This window comes from Megalops cyprinoides, chromosome 2 (assembly GCF_013368585.1).
Source record: "Megalops cyprinoides isolate fMegCyp1 chromosome 2, fMegCyp1.pri, whole genome shotgun sequence".
Taxonomy (NCBI): Eukaryota; Metazoa; Chordata; class Actinopteri; order Elopiformes; family Megalopidae; genus Megalops; species Megalops cyprinoides.
In genome coordinates this window covers 12,824,234-12,840,953 of record NC_050584.1, presented here as the reverse complement: position 1 = coordinate 12,840,953, position 16,720 = coordinate 12,824,234, and the positions used below count along the sequence as shown (strand labels likewise).

The 16,720-nt window shown below is 46.1% G+C and overlaps 1 protein-coding gene across 1 annotated transcript in view; it reads left to right on the top strand.

The window, feature by feature from the left end:
• The window catches only part of stk17a (serine/threonine kinase 17a), a 29,475-nt gene extending 14,259 nt beyond the window's left edge, over positions 1 to 15,216 (top strand). Inside the window, exons 2-7 of the mRNA XM_036521920.1 lie at positions 2,082 to 2,294; positions 11,895 to 12,039; positions 12,685 to 12,811; positions 12,994 to 13,042; positions 14,133 to 14,312; positions 14,662 to 15,216. Coding sequence (XP_036377813.1) covers positions 2,082 to 2,294; positions 11,895 to 12,039; positions 12,685 to 12,811; positions 12,994 to 13,042; positions 14,133 to 14,312; positions 14,662 to 14,992 — 1,045 coding nt within the window. The 3' untranslated portion in view covers positions 14,993 to 15,216. The remainder of the gene's footprint in view (positions 1 to 2,081; positions 2,295 to 11,894; positions 12,040 to 12,684; positions 12,812 to 12,993; positions 13,043 to 14,132; positions 14,313 to 14,661) is intronic.
• The last annotated feature ends 1,504 nt before the right edge of the window (positions 15,217 to 16,720 follow it).

Below are 16,720 nucleotides of genomic sequence, written 5' to 3'. Positions count from 1 at the left end.
CGATTCAACGTGGCTTAAAGCCTCCAAATGACAATTTTTCCTTCATAATATTGATTTTTTTTAATGCACTGTTGTTTGTTTTATTTCTTTTTTTCAATAATGAGGTGCTGTTTTACACTCCCACTCTTGGGAAGGCTGCCCATAGCAGTAGTCATTTAAGGACATGGGTACTGTAAAAGCAATTTATTCCAGTCTGGTACCACTCCTGCCTCTAAAACTTAGTGGTGATTGCTGTCTTATCCCTGAGCAAAATGGCTACAGTAGACTGCACAGAGCCCTCAGAGTCACCACTTAGGACTCGCTCCTTTTCTCTTTGCTGTAGGGTCGGGACTGTCGACTCATCCTCAGTGCATCACAGTTACAGGGTCAGCATCACACCATCACAGGACAGTGCACAGGAAACTAGCTGGCAGTTCTCTCCTTTCAAACTGCAGTGCCAGTTCAGCTTGCTTATCCAGACAAGCATAGCCATACTCAAATGTAAGTCAACAGTAAAGCTGGGGAGCCACCGATTTGTCTTTTTCTTCTCACACCAGACACTCCCAGCGCTGTGGCCATGGTGTGTCTCATTGTTCGGTGTGTGGTTGGGGTACCCGAGTTCCCCGAACAGATTGAGGGAGGAGCATTTTATGATGCAGTGCTACCAAGGTCCATTGTTTTGGGAGACGGGTGGGAACATGAAGGCTGGGCCCAGGATGGTTGCTCAGAGCTCCTGTGCCGAGGAGGGAAGTTCAGGTCTTCTCTCTGGGGGGAACCCCACATGGATGTTTACAGTAACTCTCTCAGCAGCTTGGCAAACGTTAAAAGGAAAGTAAATGGCCCCTCTTCTTTGGTAGCGCTTTGTCCAGACCCAGTAATAAATCTGCTATGTATACGCTACTTCCTCAAAGTGCAGTGGTCAGCACTGTGTTTATTGTCCACAAGAGTCCTCTCTGCACTCCAGTACTGGTAAATCATACATAGCACATGTCTAGCGATTAACCAGGGATTTGTCCAGTCATGAACTTTTCAACGGTGGTCTCGTATTTCTCATAACTTTTTGTGGGTGCAGTCGATGTTATTTTCCAGGAATTTAAATCATGTTGAAAAATGTAACAAAATATTAAAAGGAGAGAAGAGAGTGGGTGAATGTTTTTTCCCCTGGATCTCAGAGAAAAATGTCCCTCAGCGTATACTCTATTAAATGGTTTTCCATACAGTTAAATGAATAATTCAAATGTTAGTGCTTCTAATGTAGCAGCTGTTGTATGACAGCATCAATATCTATGGCGGCGTCCTGGCTCTCAAAGGAGCCGGTTTTTGACGCCAACCCGTCGCGGATGTTAGCCTCACACGTTGCTCGTCAATGCCTCATGTGTGGGGCTTAGTACAACGGCTGGAAGCAGGAGTAAAGCCAAATCTTAATGCTGCGCTTCTTTTCCGAGAGGCCCTGGGCACTGCGCTGGCAGCGTGTTTTCTACACCAGTCTGGGCCGCGCACCTTCCAGCCCCAGAAGTGGGTCACCGTACAAAGCGGACGGTTGTATGGGCAGAAAGGCCGACTTGGTTTGGAGATGACTTCATCTGGCAGAAATGCGGGGAGACAAAGGGATGTTCAGCTCCAATGATAACAAGTGTGCCCGTCTCCCCCTTCCTGTCCCCCCCTTCACCCCCAGCCCCCAGATCAAGTCTCCTCACTCTATGTGATGAAAGAACCCCTCTGAACCGCCTTCGTTTGTGCGTATGTGTGTGTGTCTCCTATTGAGTCGACTGAAAACAATGCGAGAATGAGGGCCCTCATTGGGCTTTGAGAAGCAGATTGTCTGATAACCTGCTGTATTCAGTCATGTCAAATAAAATGCGTTACAACTTTATGGGCGTGTTATATTTGACTTAAGTATTAAACCTGTCTGTTTTATTTCCCTGTTACTGATCTGTTGACATGAAGTCTCAGCTGTGTTTTGGATCGCCACCACTTCTACAGTAAATGCTCAGCGCTTCTCCACACCATCTGGTTTTGCGAAAGTAGCGGCCTCTAAACCGTGTCTGCTTTGCATTTCGAACTCGTTGACCATCTGCACTCCGTCTCTCGTGATCCTACAGGGGGAAGTTCGCTGTGGTGAAGAAGTACGTGGAGAAACGCACGGGGAAGGAGTACGCCGCCAAGCTCATGAGGAAGAGGAGGAAAGGCCAGGACTGCCGCATGGAGATCGTCCACGAGATCGCCGTGTTGGAGCTGGCCACCGCCAGCCCCTGGGTCATCAACCTGCACGAGGTGTACGAGACGGCCAGCGAGATGATCCTGGTGCTGGAATAGTAAGTATCCGCAGGGGCGCCTGGGAGCCACAGCCAGCTCAAGCACAGCTCACCGGACACCGCAAACCTAGCGAGGACGCTTAGCGAGAGTCGCTCTGAACTCCAGCTTAAACAGCGCTTTATTAAACAAGTTCAGCTGCGCGGTGCATGCCTTTTTTGCGAACAGGCGTTGCTAGGGCCCGGAGGATGCAGGGCACGGCCAGAAATAGGTCCCTCTGTCATTTCAATTTCGTTTGAATGTGGTCTTCAGTTTCACCCAACAGAGGCAGCTATTCAGCAGCTCCCTTTCAGAAGTCACACATGTCTGAGCACATTGCTTGTCTCCCCGGTTTAGACGAAAATACCAGGCGCTGACCTAGATCGATCGCTGAGGGAAAACAGCCGTAGTGACCCTCTTCACCATTAAACAGGGGGAAGAGGTGGGGCCCTGCCTATTCTCAGCCACTCCTTTAGGCAGATGGAGCCAGTAATCCAGCTCAAAAGCCCAGCGCGACATCCCACATGCCTCGCCTCGCTGAGCAGGGGATATTTCAGAAACGTGCCAGATGACGAGCGGGATGCAGAGCCACGCCGCTCCACGCCGGGGCGAGCACATTGCGCTCCCGCGAGTCACGTGCTGACAGGGAACTTTGAGCTGCAGCGGTGGGCATTGTTATAGCTCTCGGAGCACTGCGGTGTGGCGGCCATGCACACAGTGTGGATGCTGTGTCCCGCTGTTGTTCAGAGGCCTTTAATATCAGCTTTTAAGGATTACTACGGCCTCCATTCAGGGCTTTGCTGGATTCTACTTAGAACTCTGTGCCCCTCATCCTGTACTTACAGGCATAAATGATTTATTAATATATGGTTAACATTAGTCTCATTTCTCTTTCTCCCTGATTTCTCATTTGGACCCCATATGAACCTTGAACTGGCATGTTAACATAGGGTTATTTTATATTGTATATCACCTGTAGGAAGTGATTCAAGATTCAAGAAGTGATGCTGTGTTATTTATTTAATGGAAGCTACATCGGTAATATACATGATTTTTTTAATACAAACATATTTTTAAATGGCAGAGCAAGGCCAGCATGTTCCCTTTCATCTTTTTGTATCTGTGGTCACCTCTGGATGGCCTGTGAGTGACCCGGGACTTCACTGTCCCGAGAGCACTGTCCGGTGTGAAATGACTGCTCAGCAGAGTGGGGAAAGGTCAGAGGAGGTATTTTCATCTGCCCCCACAATGCATAGAGCCAGCCAGGCCATGGAAACTGATGAAGTTCTTTTGTTTGGAAAACCCCTGTGCTGAGAAGACCGCCTGTCCAGGGACATGGAAAAGAGGGGATCCCATTCGTGACCCCAGTCACACTCTGTGTGTGTGTGTGTGTGTGTGTGTGTGTGTGTGTGTGTGTGTGTGTGTGTGTGTGTGTCTGTGTGTCTGTGTATTTGTGTGTGTATGGCAGTGTCTATGCCTGTGTGTGTATGTGCATATGACTGCATGTATGCCTGTGTGTGTGTGTGTGTGTGTGTATGACAGTGTCTATGCCTGTGTGTGTATGTGTATATGACTGCATGTATGCCTGTGTGTGTATGTATGCCTGTGTGTATGTATGCCTGTGTGCGTATGTGTGCGTATGTGTGCGTGTGTGTGTCTGCGTGCGTGTGTATGTGTGTGTGTGTGTGTGTGTGTGTGTGTGTGTGTATGTATGTATGACAGTGTCTATGCCTGTGTGTGTGTGACTATGTATGCCTGTGTGTCTGTCTGTGTGTGTGTGTGTGTGACTGTGTATGGCTGTGTGTATGTCTATGTGCTTAGAATCCCTTGTCAGGCCTCCCTCCCCTGAGCTCCCATTTCCAGACAGTCTCAGCGAGGCTGATTCGGTAGAGCGCACTTCACGCTGGACGGGTCTCTGTAATTTTCTATTTACCCAGGAGTGAATGGCATGCGCTGTGGGACCCGATTCAAATCCATCATCAATGCGTTGAGCTGGCCCCGTAGGGGAAGCCCAGCCCTGGACCCCCCTGCAGAAACTGACCGAGGCCAAGTTTACAGCAAAACACTAAACAAACAAGATCTGAGGCTACAAAAGAAACGGCTACATTGTGGGAGAGCGGAAACAGCCTTCGGTCCACCTAGCTCAGATTTGGTGTGTATTTGCGCACCAGATGTTTTTCACTCAGGGAATTGTAACAGGGGGATTTAGAATATAACGATGAGTGTTTCTCCGCGCACAGCTTGGAAGGGAAAGAGAGCAGAATAAACAATCTAGGCTGTGTGACATGTTTTTTTTTTTTTTTAACCCAGCACTTTAATGTTTAATTGCTCAGTGCTATATCTGACCTAGAAATGGGTTCTGCTGCCGTGTGTCACGTGTTTACGGCAGGTACTGCTCACAGCTGTCACATGTCGGCCTGCTCCACGCTCTCATTCCCACTGTTAAAACACAACATGCGCTAAATAATGGACAAGTGAGCCAATAAGCAAACAGACAATCAATGAATCATATGTATGGGGAAGACAAACCAAATAATTCACCATTAAGTCCATTGAGTCATTCAGTTTCTTTCAAGCCATTGAGTTTTGAGTCCATTAACAGTGTTGGGTTTCTCTCAAGACGGATGTAAAAGGAGAGTTTGCTAAAAACTTCAATTCGAGGTGCATGTATGAATGTACAAGGAAACATTCCTGTGTATTTGTTAAAGGAGTCTATTTTAAGTGGCCAGGACTTCCAAGCACGTGAGCGATGTTCCAGGCTGGTGAGACTTTGTGCATATACAGCTAATAAGGTCTACTAGTTCTCCCCCAGTGACCACAGCCATTCACAGTGTTACTGAAGCCAAGTGCTGTGTGTCATGCGTGCAGTGTTACTGAAGCTACGGGCTATGAGCTGTGTGTGCAGTGTTCTTAAGCTATGGGCTATGAGCTGTGTGTGCACGGTGTCTCTGAAGCTACGGGCTATGAGCTGTGTGTGCACGGTGTCCCTGAAGCTACAGGCTATGAGCTGTGTGTGCACGGTGTCCCTGAAGCTACAGGCTATGAGCTGTGTGTGCACAGTGTCCCTGAAGCTAGCACTTTGAAGTGAGCGTGCACAGTGCTATTGTTTTCGCATGCATGGCCACTCTTCTGTCCACCTATTAATGCTACAGCAAATCTGCTTTTAATTAAACCGTAACAAGGCCCGGGGCAAGAGAGCATTAGGGAGATCACTGATTGCTCTGACAGATTAGTATCGTAAACCAAGTGCAAGGGCATTACTGCGGGCCTTTTGTGTCGGGCAGCGCGGCATCATGGTTCATTCACATGATCAGAAGTGTGTCTTATGTCCTCCGAATAGGCTTTGAATTGGTCATCATGCTGGTCATAGCACAGCCATTTTACATGCTACCCTGGGCAAAATGAATGAAAAGAAGAAACCTATCCCAGCAGAGACAGTGATATTGGCATAGCAGCAAAGGGAGACATTCAGTGTGGAACTTCACTGCCAGGGCTTTCTGTACTGCTCCTAATATCTCAAATCCCGAGAAGTAGGAAGACGTTAGTTTGATCACCCTTTTTTTCTGCCGTGCTTGTCAAACGAGCGGGTCTTTGAAAGGATTTATGTGTTCCTGTGGCTGCGATTTTGCACGTTGCCATGTATTAATATTTAATCTGTTTTAAATCAGTAATTGCTTGAGCACTACCAGTCTTAATTCCCACAGCCCACCATCTAATCTGCCGTCTAATCCAAATGAACTGGATTCTGCACTGAGGAGGAGGCTATTCTGCCTCACTGTCTGTAAACTGAAGAGAGGGGGGGAAAAAATGAAATTCATTGAAAAAGTAGGACTCATCAGAAGATTGAAATGATCACCAGCAATTGGCTCTGTCAGTAGTATTCAAAGGGCCTAATGGAGCATTTCTTTTACTGAGGGAAGTAGAGCGGAATGCGTTTTGCTTTTATGATGATCTAGCACGTGAAATCAGGGGAAGAAAGCTGGTTGTAATAAGCTCCCAGTCGGTTGCGGATGCCTGATGGATTTTTTTTTTTTTTTTTTTTTTGGGGAGGGGGTATCGGGTGGTGGAGGTGCTGCAGGCTGCAGCTTGGATAGAGCCGGTCGGAAATTGCAAAGCACCACTGGAGCAATTAACTGGCAGCCGACAGATCCGAAGCCCCCTTTTTCCAGGAGGCGCAGTAACGCGGCCTCATTGGGCGGTGGGCTCCAGCTGGGAGTTCATTATGTCAGTGTGCTCTGCTCTGGCACGTGAGGCCCAGGACCGTGGCTGCCGGCCGAACGGGCCGGGGGGGCGGGGGAAGGGGGGGAGGAAGGGGAAAGGAGAGGGAGGGAGGGGGGGCTGCCGCTCCATCGCATTAATCCCCGGGCCAGAGGGATGGCCCTGTCCAGAGACACACTGCAGCTCCACGCACACACACACACACACACACACACACACACGTGCACACCATGCACTTCGCCTCCCTCATTTATTGAGGGCTTGTGTTTTTATGGCCTCAATCTTTTGCCAGCAAAAGAAGCCGAGCATTACAATGCTGGAGGTCCCAGAGACTGGGAATGAAATCAGGTCACCACGACGGGCTTGGATGAACCCTGGATTCCGCTGGATGCAGTGGGATCGGAGATCAAAGAGAGATCGATGCCCTGCCACAGTGTGGGATTGATTTAATGGGTTTGTGGCACATTCACAGTCTTTTTTTTTGTATGAAGACTGAAAACCAGCTGAGGCTTTGAGACCAATGCCATTGGCTGTGTGAAAATGCATGGAAATTAATAAATGTGCAAAATGGTGATTTTAAGAATAATGGGTTATATTTGAAATTCTGGCACATGTATTGTTGCTCAGGAAACTTTTGCTTTTAAAAAACAAACACAAATGTCAGGCTAAAATTTCAGATTTTGTTTTTTTAATACAGCCTACCACTCTGCAGGACAAACATGCTAAAAACTCAAGATTTCAGTGGTACATGAAATTATGGAAGAAAATCTAAAACTCAGGATGCCATAGTGTGAATTGCAAAATTAACTGATCAGCATATCCTAGTGGTTGATTAAAGGGAATTTTCACCATACAGCAAAAGTCCAAGGTACAGTACCTAGACAATATGTAGTAACACTATACATGGTGCTCTTTAAAACTAAAAGATGATAGAAAGGTTCGACAGTATGTTAAAAAATAGATAGCTGTAAAAAAAGTAGTTTCCAGTTAAATTTGGGGTTCATTTAGGCTAAATGTTCATTGAACATTGTACACTGAAAATCTTTATTTTATTTTTAGTTTATTTTAAGGAAAGTTCTTTTCGTTTCAGCTTTTAACAGTAAGCGATTAACACGCCTAGTAATCACAACGTCCCAGCTCAAAGCACTGCAGGCCAAGTTAATAAAGTTTTAATATGATTGATATAAAAAGGGAACAAGATGATTCAGCTACAACGTCTCCTTTTATTCCACTTCATGTCCAGCGTTCAAGTGAACGCGATGTTCGTATTAAAAAGAACCCATTCCAGTCCGGCTGCGTTTTAGACACTGATGTATTCACGGCCATTAAAATCCAGTCCTAAAAATGGCCCTTTTGCACTTTTATTGTTTCCCGCCCGATTAAAATCCAATCTGGTGAGCACAGGTTGTAATGTGCTTTAGACCCATAACACGCGCCCCGCTGTGAGCTTTACGAGCCAGAGTCACCGTTTTCAGCATGCCGCCTGGCAAGAATGCGGACACTTCTGGCAGCCGGAGTCTAACGTGAGCCACAACACTGGAGGAGGGGTTGCAGGAAACAACCGCAGCTCTCAAGCAACGGGGAAACCACAACCGAACAGCGAGCGGCGTCCCCAGCAGAAGCCCCCGCTCACTGGAGTGTAGTAAGAGTAGAGATGGACACACAAATGCAAAGTCAGTGGCATGCGTTTTTCGCAGGAGAAGGCCACCTTCAAAAAGATTGGTACTCTTTGTGTTGTTTTCGCCCCGCTTCTCGCAGAGAGTGCTGAAATCAACCAGCCGTTGCACATTAAATATCCCCCTGGACCACGGAAACCTGGAGGGTGAGCTGCAAAGTTAATTTGATGCGCGAGAACTCGTTTCAGAGAACCCTCTCAGATTCAGCGGTCCCCGTCGTGTGATTATCTCACCACACCTCTGTTTTCCAACATACTTCAAAGCAGACAGTTGTGATGCTTTTTTTTTAATAAGCTTATGAGGTAGACACTGGTGGAAATGTGCCTCTCTTGTGTTCAATGAAATGCAAACCATTTTAATGCAGGACGAGGGAGGTAGTTCAGAGACATTAATTGTCTCAAATGTCCACTGCTGACAGAAAAGGCCAAGCACACTCAGAAAACATTGTTGTGTTGCAAACTGTTCTCTTTGTAACTGAGGGTAGACATTTAGTCCAGACAGGATCTCTTGTATTTTGTATTGTGAATCTTGTTCTTGTAGAGGAAGTGGAACAGCTCTTAGAGTAATTCTGTAATCACAGAAGCAATTCAACTGAAACAGAACCCTTTGCTCTATTAACTTCAGTTCATACATCTTAAAAATAGATGGCTGCAAAATGTCCGCCCCTAACACTTGACCTAAAAACTTATTCCCAGGGGAAAAATTGCAGTGCCATGAGTTCCACATTGAGAGAGAGCAGAGCTGTCTCTCACGTGGACCTCATGCATTTCTGGGATTATGAAAGGGTCGCCCCCAAAATGAATTTGCGCAGTTGCCGCTGAGACGAACTTGTATCCAAAAAACGGTGACCTAGTTATGAATCTGCCAGATTTCTTCTTTCCTCCTCTACACTTTGTGTTTAGACTGTTACAGGCTGGCAGCTCTCATGCGTAATTACAGCCTGCCAAAACAAAGAGAAACGTTTGCGTTTTCAGCGTCTTGGGAGAGCAGGGAAGGACAAAGCCGTTCAGTAAACTGTCAAAAAACCATCAGGAAGCGTTCCACATGCTGCGCCCACTGCTTCACGGCAGTTTAATATTTCAGTGCCTGTAGGCTTTCAGTATCTTTGCACAAATTACTGCCTTATTCCAGTCCAGACAAGCACCGTGTTTGGGATTTGGCAAAGTGATCAAATGCAAATGTCAGGCTTTAATCTTCGGCTGTAGCATTTTGTAAACCCAGAGCCGCAGTTGCTGGAGTAGCGTTAGACATAAACTGGCACGCTAATTGAACACGTGTCAGAGCTAAAGACCACCTTCAAATCAAGACAAAAAAATGATCTTGAAAAATAAACTTGCCAGGCGGGAAAATGAGTAATGTGGGGTAAACACAAACGCTGCTCTTACACGTGCTTTGGAGGATACTCCCTCGTCCCCTCAGTCTGTTTATCCTGAACGTAGCGCTACTGAATGGCCCCACAGACGGGAGCAATCTAACAGTCAGAGTCAGAACGAGGAAGCTCCTTCAGGGTAATCCCATACAGTCACTTTCCAGCAGCGCATCTCTGCCCGCCACTGACACCCTCAGGTGATGTGATGACACTGCAGGGATTTCCTACATCCCCATATCGTGGAGCCAGCGGGCAGTAAACATAAACTTCCTCAAGCCCCACGCCAGTCATTTCCCGTCCTGTTCCGGATGGAAAATGCAGAAGCCCAAGTGCTCTGGTGCTAAGAGTCTTCAGAGAGCTCTGCATGTTAACTCTCCCCAGTCAGTGCCAAAATGAGCTCAGATTTATGTTCCCAAGAGACAGCTGGTGGGCCACAGGTCTGCCTTCCTCATACTTCATAGTCACATCCTTGCCTTAACCAAAAATCATCTGTTTGCTGTAGCGCAAGCTGGAGAAGTCATAACAAGCGTGTGCTTGCTGTGCCAGGTCGCATTCATGCATGTGCTGAAGGGGTGCATGAAAGGCAGGCATTATGCAGTATAAGGCAAGTTGTTTTCTCCCTGCCTCACATGCCAGTGTAGTAACCGCAGCCACAAATGTGACTCTCATTGAAGGGCTGGCTGGGGATTTGCCTTTGTGAAGGTTGTGAAATTGGATTACGGCCGGCCTACAGAGGGAGCGGTGACCCTGGCTTACCCAGAGCATAATCCCCACACCAAGCGCAGCCCTACCCATGGTGCACAGCAACGCTGGTGCCTGAGTAGTGTCTTCTCCAGGACCCATTCTGTGGACTCTTTCAGTGTAGACAGGCAGACCTGAGGAAGACCATTTCTATTCAGTCAGACGCTTTTCTGTAATCTACCGTGACTCTAGAGGTGTGGTTTCAAATGGTTTCAGATGGTCAGTTAAGGTTGTTAGAGCATACTGAGCTTGACTGCCTAAGAGACTGTGAGTTCAAATCTGGGTTTCATCATTAGCCAACAGTGACCAGAAACCTGCAGCAGTGCGGTGCGGATGGGTTATTTCAGTCAGGGTCCCCTTTTTGCACCACTCAGTAGCACCCTCTAGCCAATCATGGGGTGCCTATGAGTTGATCAGATGACATTGGGTGGGGGTCTGGCAGTCTGGGATTTGTAGTGTGAAAAACAACTGTTGCCTGCAAGTGAGTGTATCAAAGGATTGCTTCTGAGCTGCTGTGTTAGTGTAAAGCGTGCTGCAGAGAGACGAGTGTAGTGTGTCCAACTGGCGTTTCCAAGGCCAGGGTGAAGAGGGGGGAAAGCATTAAAAATAGGTGTGTCACTCTCACTCACCAACTGACTCACTCAAGTGACTCACTCACTCCCTCCATCACTACAGGGCAGGAAGGCCAGCAAATTAGTTGCAGCTATTGTACAGTGCCTTTTTTCCTTTTTTAAAACTCCAAATCATGTATAATCTTTGATTTTTTTTGCAAACCATAACATAAGAATGTAGGTCAAGCATTCTTCACTGTTCCATGGTAGCTTGTAAAAAGTCAAATTTAGGCCATGATTTCATGACACCAGTAACCGGGGAGCTTTTAGCCATAGCTGTTGCCCCAAGTGGGTCCTGGGAGCTTCGGCGTGCTTTACAACAGGGTCAGACATTGAAACAAAATGTTTTTTTAAAAGTCAGCTTTCTCCCTGGATAATAACATACACAACTTAAAAGCATGCTTGGCATTCCAGGAGGTTCATGGACAATGGTGATGAAAATATCAGTCATGTATTTTCCAAATATATCACTTTCACAGTATAAGAAGCTTTTAAAGACGGAGGATGGCCTTTAAAGCGAAATGTCACTCTGCTGCTTTCCCCGGACGCAAAAAAATCAATGGAAAGCCGCACAAGAAGGCAAACAGGCTTTTAAAGGCAGTTTTTCACTTATTGTAATTGTAATACAAATAAAAAATGTAAGTGTCAGTGCTGAGGGTGTTTCACTAAACGGGTAGCATACCTTGGAGAGAAGCCCAGACAATGGCCTGAAATGTGCGATCTCTCACACCCCCAAGATGCCATTGTGGTAATGTGTTCACTCCTTATCACGCACCATGGCTTTTTTGTTCCCCCTGGAGCTGTGTACAAAATACAGCAGGGAAATGCATTTCTTTTTCTGTGATCAGACCTCATTGCAGATTCTGCTTGTGGTACACAGAGGAAAATGCTATGAGACGCTGTCATGCGTAAAGGTTTTTGAAGCGGTTTCAGGCTGCTTTCATCCCGCCCGCTTCGCTCTGCAGTGCATACTGACACGGCCGTGTGTTTGTGTTCGTGCGTCCGCAGCGCAGCGGGCGGGGAAATATTTAACCAGTGCGTAGCGGAGCGGGACGAGGCCTTCAAGGAGGACGACGTGAAGAGGCTGATGAGGCAGATCCTAGAGGGCGTGGCCTTCCTGCACAAGAACAGCGTGGTGCACCTGGACCTCAAGGTGAGCCGGAGCGCACGGAGACACCTACTCCACGCACCGAGACGCGCACGCAGCTTGCTGGACGCATACGCCGTCGGGTCAGAGCTGGTTCATTGTGCTGCACGTGCCACTGACATGTATACTGAGGGATGAGTAAATGCTAGGAGAGACTGGATGCGCGAGGATCAGTCAAGAGCAGGCAGCACAGCAAATGACCCGTTCATCCTAATGTTTTACAGTGCAGCTGGATTCTAATGCCATCTGTTCCATAGGCTGGAGAGGCCCAGAGATTTTTTATCTCCGTTTCCAGTTTTTAAAATCAGCAAACCAGACTGCCGTGATTCAGTCAGCTAGTTGTTTCATGTTTTTTTTTTATTGTTTTTGTTTTGGTAAATGAAATGCGGAATTACTGCCTTTGTGTCTTCCACATAGAAGGCTTCCACTTGCCATGCAAACACATAATTACCACTGGGTTCTAGATAAATCATAATTTGAACCGGACCAAACCAGATATAAGACACAATTGCCTGTGTGATACAGAATTAGAATGGTTTTAGCAGAGCCGTCAAATGTGCGCCATGCCAAACCAAACAGAGCTCACAGCTGCAGATCCGTTTTCAGCGAGGGCTACTAGCTGATCGACATGTGTTTTTCATGACTCCGCAGCCCCAGAATATCCTCCTGACCAGCGAGTCCCCTCTGGGCGATATTAAAATCGTAGACTTTGGGCTGTCCCGAATGGTGAGCAGCAACCAGGAGCTGAGGGAAATCATGGGCACTCCAGAGTACGTGGGTGAGTGCAATATCAAAAGACTCCATTCATTGTGCTGCTATATAAATATCCCATTAATTATCGACCTGCATACAGCTTAAAATAGGCACATAAAAGCTCAATGCATTAAGTTTCAGAACATATTGTCTGTGAGGATTTCCTTGTATTGAATTTTGAGTTTTAAATTGTGTTCTTGTTTGCAGCTCCAGAAATTTTGAATTACGAACCAATAAGTACAGCAACAGACATGTGGTAAGACAAATATTTCGTAAACTTTTTTTATTTCTGTGTTTCACTGTAATTAAAACCCAGTGAATACTGAAATAGACCTAGTAATTAGAATCAGATCATTGCTTTTCCAATGGTCATTTCAAAAATAAATCCTCGAAGCTCTGAAATATTTTTATTAGAGCCATCCTGCCTGCCACATAGTCCACATCCTGCCCAAGTGTGAATCCAGCCAACGCTCTTCCTCCTCCGGCATTGTCCCACCCACATCAATCCCTTTGGTACACACTTTTACCAAAGCAGTTCCCTATTGGCTAGCACTGGACTTGCAGCCAATCATATGGTCTGCGTTAGCTACATCCAGTGGGAGTTTGATCAAAGTAAAATCTGCAGGCAATATGTGGATATTTCTTAAATCAATCATTTTAAAGAAGGGAATAGGGTGATGAAATCCACGTAGCTTTCGGGGTCAGCCACAGTAACTGGAGTCCAGCACCTATAAGAGTAAAGCAGATGCAAAATAACAATGATTTAATACCGTGACAAACACACATGGTGTAGAAATGTGAGAAGAACCCACTCTGTAAAATTGTTAGCCCAGATTTGTTTTGTTATTGTTTCCTGGGTATCATTAGCCTTAGCATCCTTTTATTCAGCTGATAGAGGGGGAATTCTGAGAATATGAACCTGTGATCTGAACCTACAATCTCCATGCCTCCGAAGCACTAACCACTTGTCTACATCACTGCTCCTTCTAATAGTTGTGGAGTGGACAGCTGCCACTTTTATAGATAGTCTTTTAATGGCCCAAATACTGCTCCACATTACTTCTCTGGAGGATACTCATAAAATAGCCCAACCTCTGCTACTCTCAGCTACTTACATAGATGGTCTTTAAGTGGATGATACTCTGCTACACACACACTCTCTTACAGATACTCATCTCCCTCTATTGCAGATCCACAGTTCTTCAGTGGCCCAGCCCCTACTCCACACTGTTACCCATGTGTATAATCTTGTGTATAATGCTACATAATAATAACAGTATAATAACTACAAGTAGTGAAGCTCTGTTTTGTTTTCTTTCTCTGACAGCAGTTTGTTTCTCTGACAGGAGTATCGGAGTGCTGGCCTACGTGATGCTGACGGGAACCTCTCCTTTTCTGGGAGATGACAAGCAGGAGACCTTCCTCAACATCTCCCAGCTCAACATCAGCTACACTGAGGAGGAGCTGGAGGGGCTGGGGCAGCCTGCCATCGACTTCATGAAGTCACTGCTCATTAAAGAACCACAGTAAGCACAGAGCCACGCTCATATTTCACCATATTTCACTGTCAGTGGAATGCACCCCTCCAGCACTGAGACTGCGTAGCCAATACTGGGCACATACAGATAAGGCCTCGAATCCCATTCCAGTTAAAAAGAAACTCAGTCCTTGGACCCTGGTGTGAGTGGCTGTGTTCATGTTCAGAGACCGGACCACTGCAGTTGTAGGACACTTTATGACTGACCACGTTTCTGTTCACAGTGAAAGGGCCACTGTAGTTATGGGACACTTTATGACTGGCTGTGTCTGTGCTCACAGAGACCAGACCACTGCAGTGATAGGACGCTTTATGACTGGCTTTGTTTCTGTTCACAGCGAAAGGGCCACGGCAGAGGCATGTCTGCAGCACCCATGGCTCCAGCAGGAGGTTGAGGGGAAAGAGGAGGAGAAGGAAGGGGAGCAGAGCGCCGCCGAGAGCTCCACAGAGCCGAACAGCCCCGTGTCCCCCACCGGCAAGGAGGAGAAAGAAGAGGAGGAGGGCCAGGTGACGGAGGAGCTCATCGTGGTGGCGGCCTACACCCTGGGACAGTGCCGGCAGTCAGAGAAGGAGGGCATGACACCTGACCAGAAGGCCATCTCCAAGCGCTTCAAATTCGAGGAGCCCTTCAGCGCCCTGCAGGAGGTGCCTGGAGAGTTCATCTACTGAAGCCCGGGAAGTCACACTACAGACGTCTCTCTCTCTCTCTCTCTGTAACCCACCTCATGATTTGAACTTGTAAGCCAAACCATGTCATTATGTTTTTTTTTTTTTTAATGTGCTGCTTTACTTTCATGGGTAAGTTACAACAGACTGAGCCTTGCCGTGTTTTTCTCTTTTTTTTCTATCTGGTGCCATGCTTGAAATTTGAGACAAAATTAAGTGGGCCGTGAATGGAACCGCTGTGGTTGGTTTTGTTTTGTTTTGTTTTGTTTCGCTTTGTAATGTTATGTTCTCTGTTTGCCATCTTATTTCTAAAAGTGTATATTGTTTATGTCTAAGAGTATAGATTTGGTTGGGGAGAGGAGGTAAATATATGTATATAAAACAAAAGCTAATATTGTTTTAAGAGTATTTTTAAATAAGGTTTTTAAAAAAGCCATTGCACATATTTGACCCCGAACCGTGTTTACGGTCAGTCCTTGGGTTTGAATCTCTAAAGCAATAATTACATTTGCATTGTACACTTTTAATGTATATGCTGAGTAAGCTTTTTTTTAACTCACCCCTAGGCTCATCAATGTGTGTTTATCCAAGTTTGTCTCCAGATTATAGGTCTTTTCTATGGAAACAAAGTTGAACATGAATATCTTTGACACTGTAAATAAATATTCATCTCCAAAACCTCAGTAGTCATCTTGATTTAATGTGTTTCTTCACTGTGTTCAGCCAATATATCATACTAGGCTAGAAAAATGTATTCTGTGGACACTCCCTCAAGTTCACAAAAAACGCCATCCCACTCACCAGGAGTACGAGTACTTAATAAACAGATTTCATGAAAGTGAAAAAATGATTAAAATGAACTAGTGAATATTTTTGTCATTAAAACAACCTTGGGAATTTATATCCAAACAAGACCCAAAATAAAAATGTATTTGCATATGGAGAATGCATTTTTCCCCTTTTAAGTGGTAGATCTGGAAGCAGGTTTTCTAATAACTCATTTATTTGTGTAGCAGGTGCCCTCTAGGGAAACCGTTTTTATCATTAAATATATTCAGGGATATTTCATATACTATCTTTCTGGATATTGACTGAAGCAAGTTACTTTGCTCAATATCATAATGGTGGTGGCCTATCGGGGAACCGAACTTGCCTGCAAAATTAAGGTTACCAACCATACCATAGCACTATATTATTGGTATGAATATCTGGACAGGGTATCTTTTTACTGACACTCGGGTACAACTGCTAAACCAATCCATATAAACACAGTAATAACAGCAAAATACACTACTGGATAATAGTCCTTTGCTTGTACAGCATCACACCATGTATGTGCGTTTGTAGCTGGGAATGGGTGTTTGTAATTACCCTCATCTTCCACGTTAAGCAACTATGATTAGAGAAATTAAGCACTAATACTTGCTCTGCAGGCATTTCTGTAACAGTGCCAGCCCTGAAGAACATTTGCAAACAAGAAGGAATGTGACAGCTGTCTAGTGACACTGACAGCTGTGTCATCGGGTGAGGATTAGGGAGGGTGGCGGTCTGCGTGCCAGGCAGCGTGCGGGTGACCCCCAGACACGGGTTCTAGGAGGATCTGCCAATACCTTCTCCCTCCTTGCCTTGGCTCCCGTCATCTTGCGCGCTCTCTCTCTCTCTCTTCCTCTTGCTCCCTCCTCGCTTTCTCATGCAACCCTCACCCTGTGTCACATTCGATCAGCTCTAAAA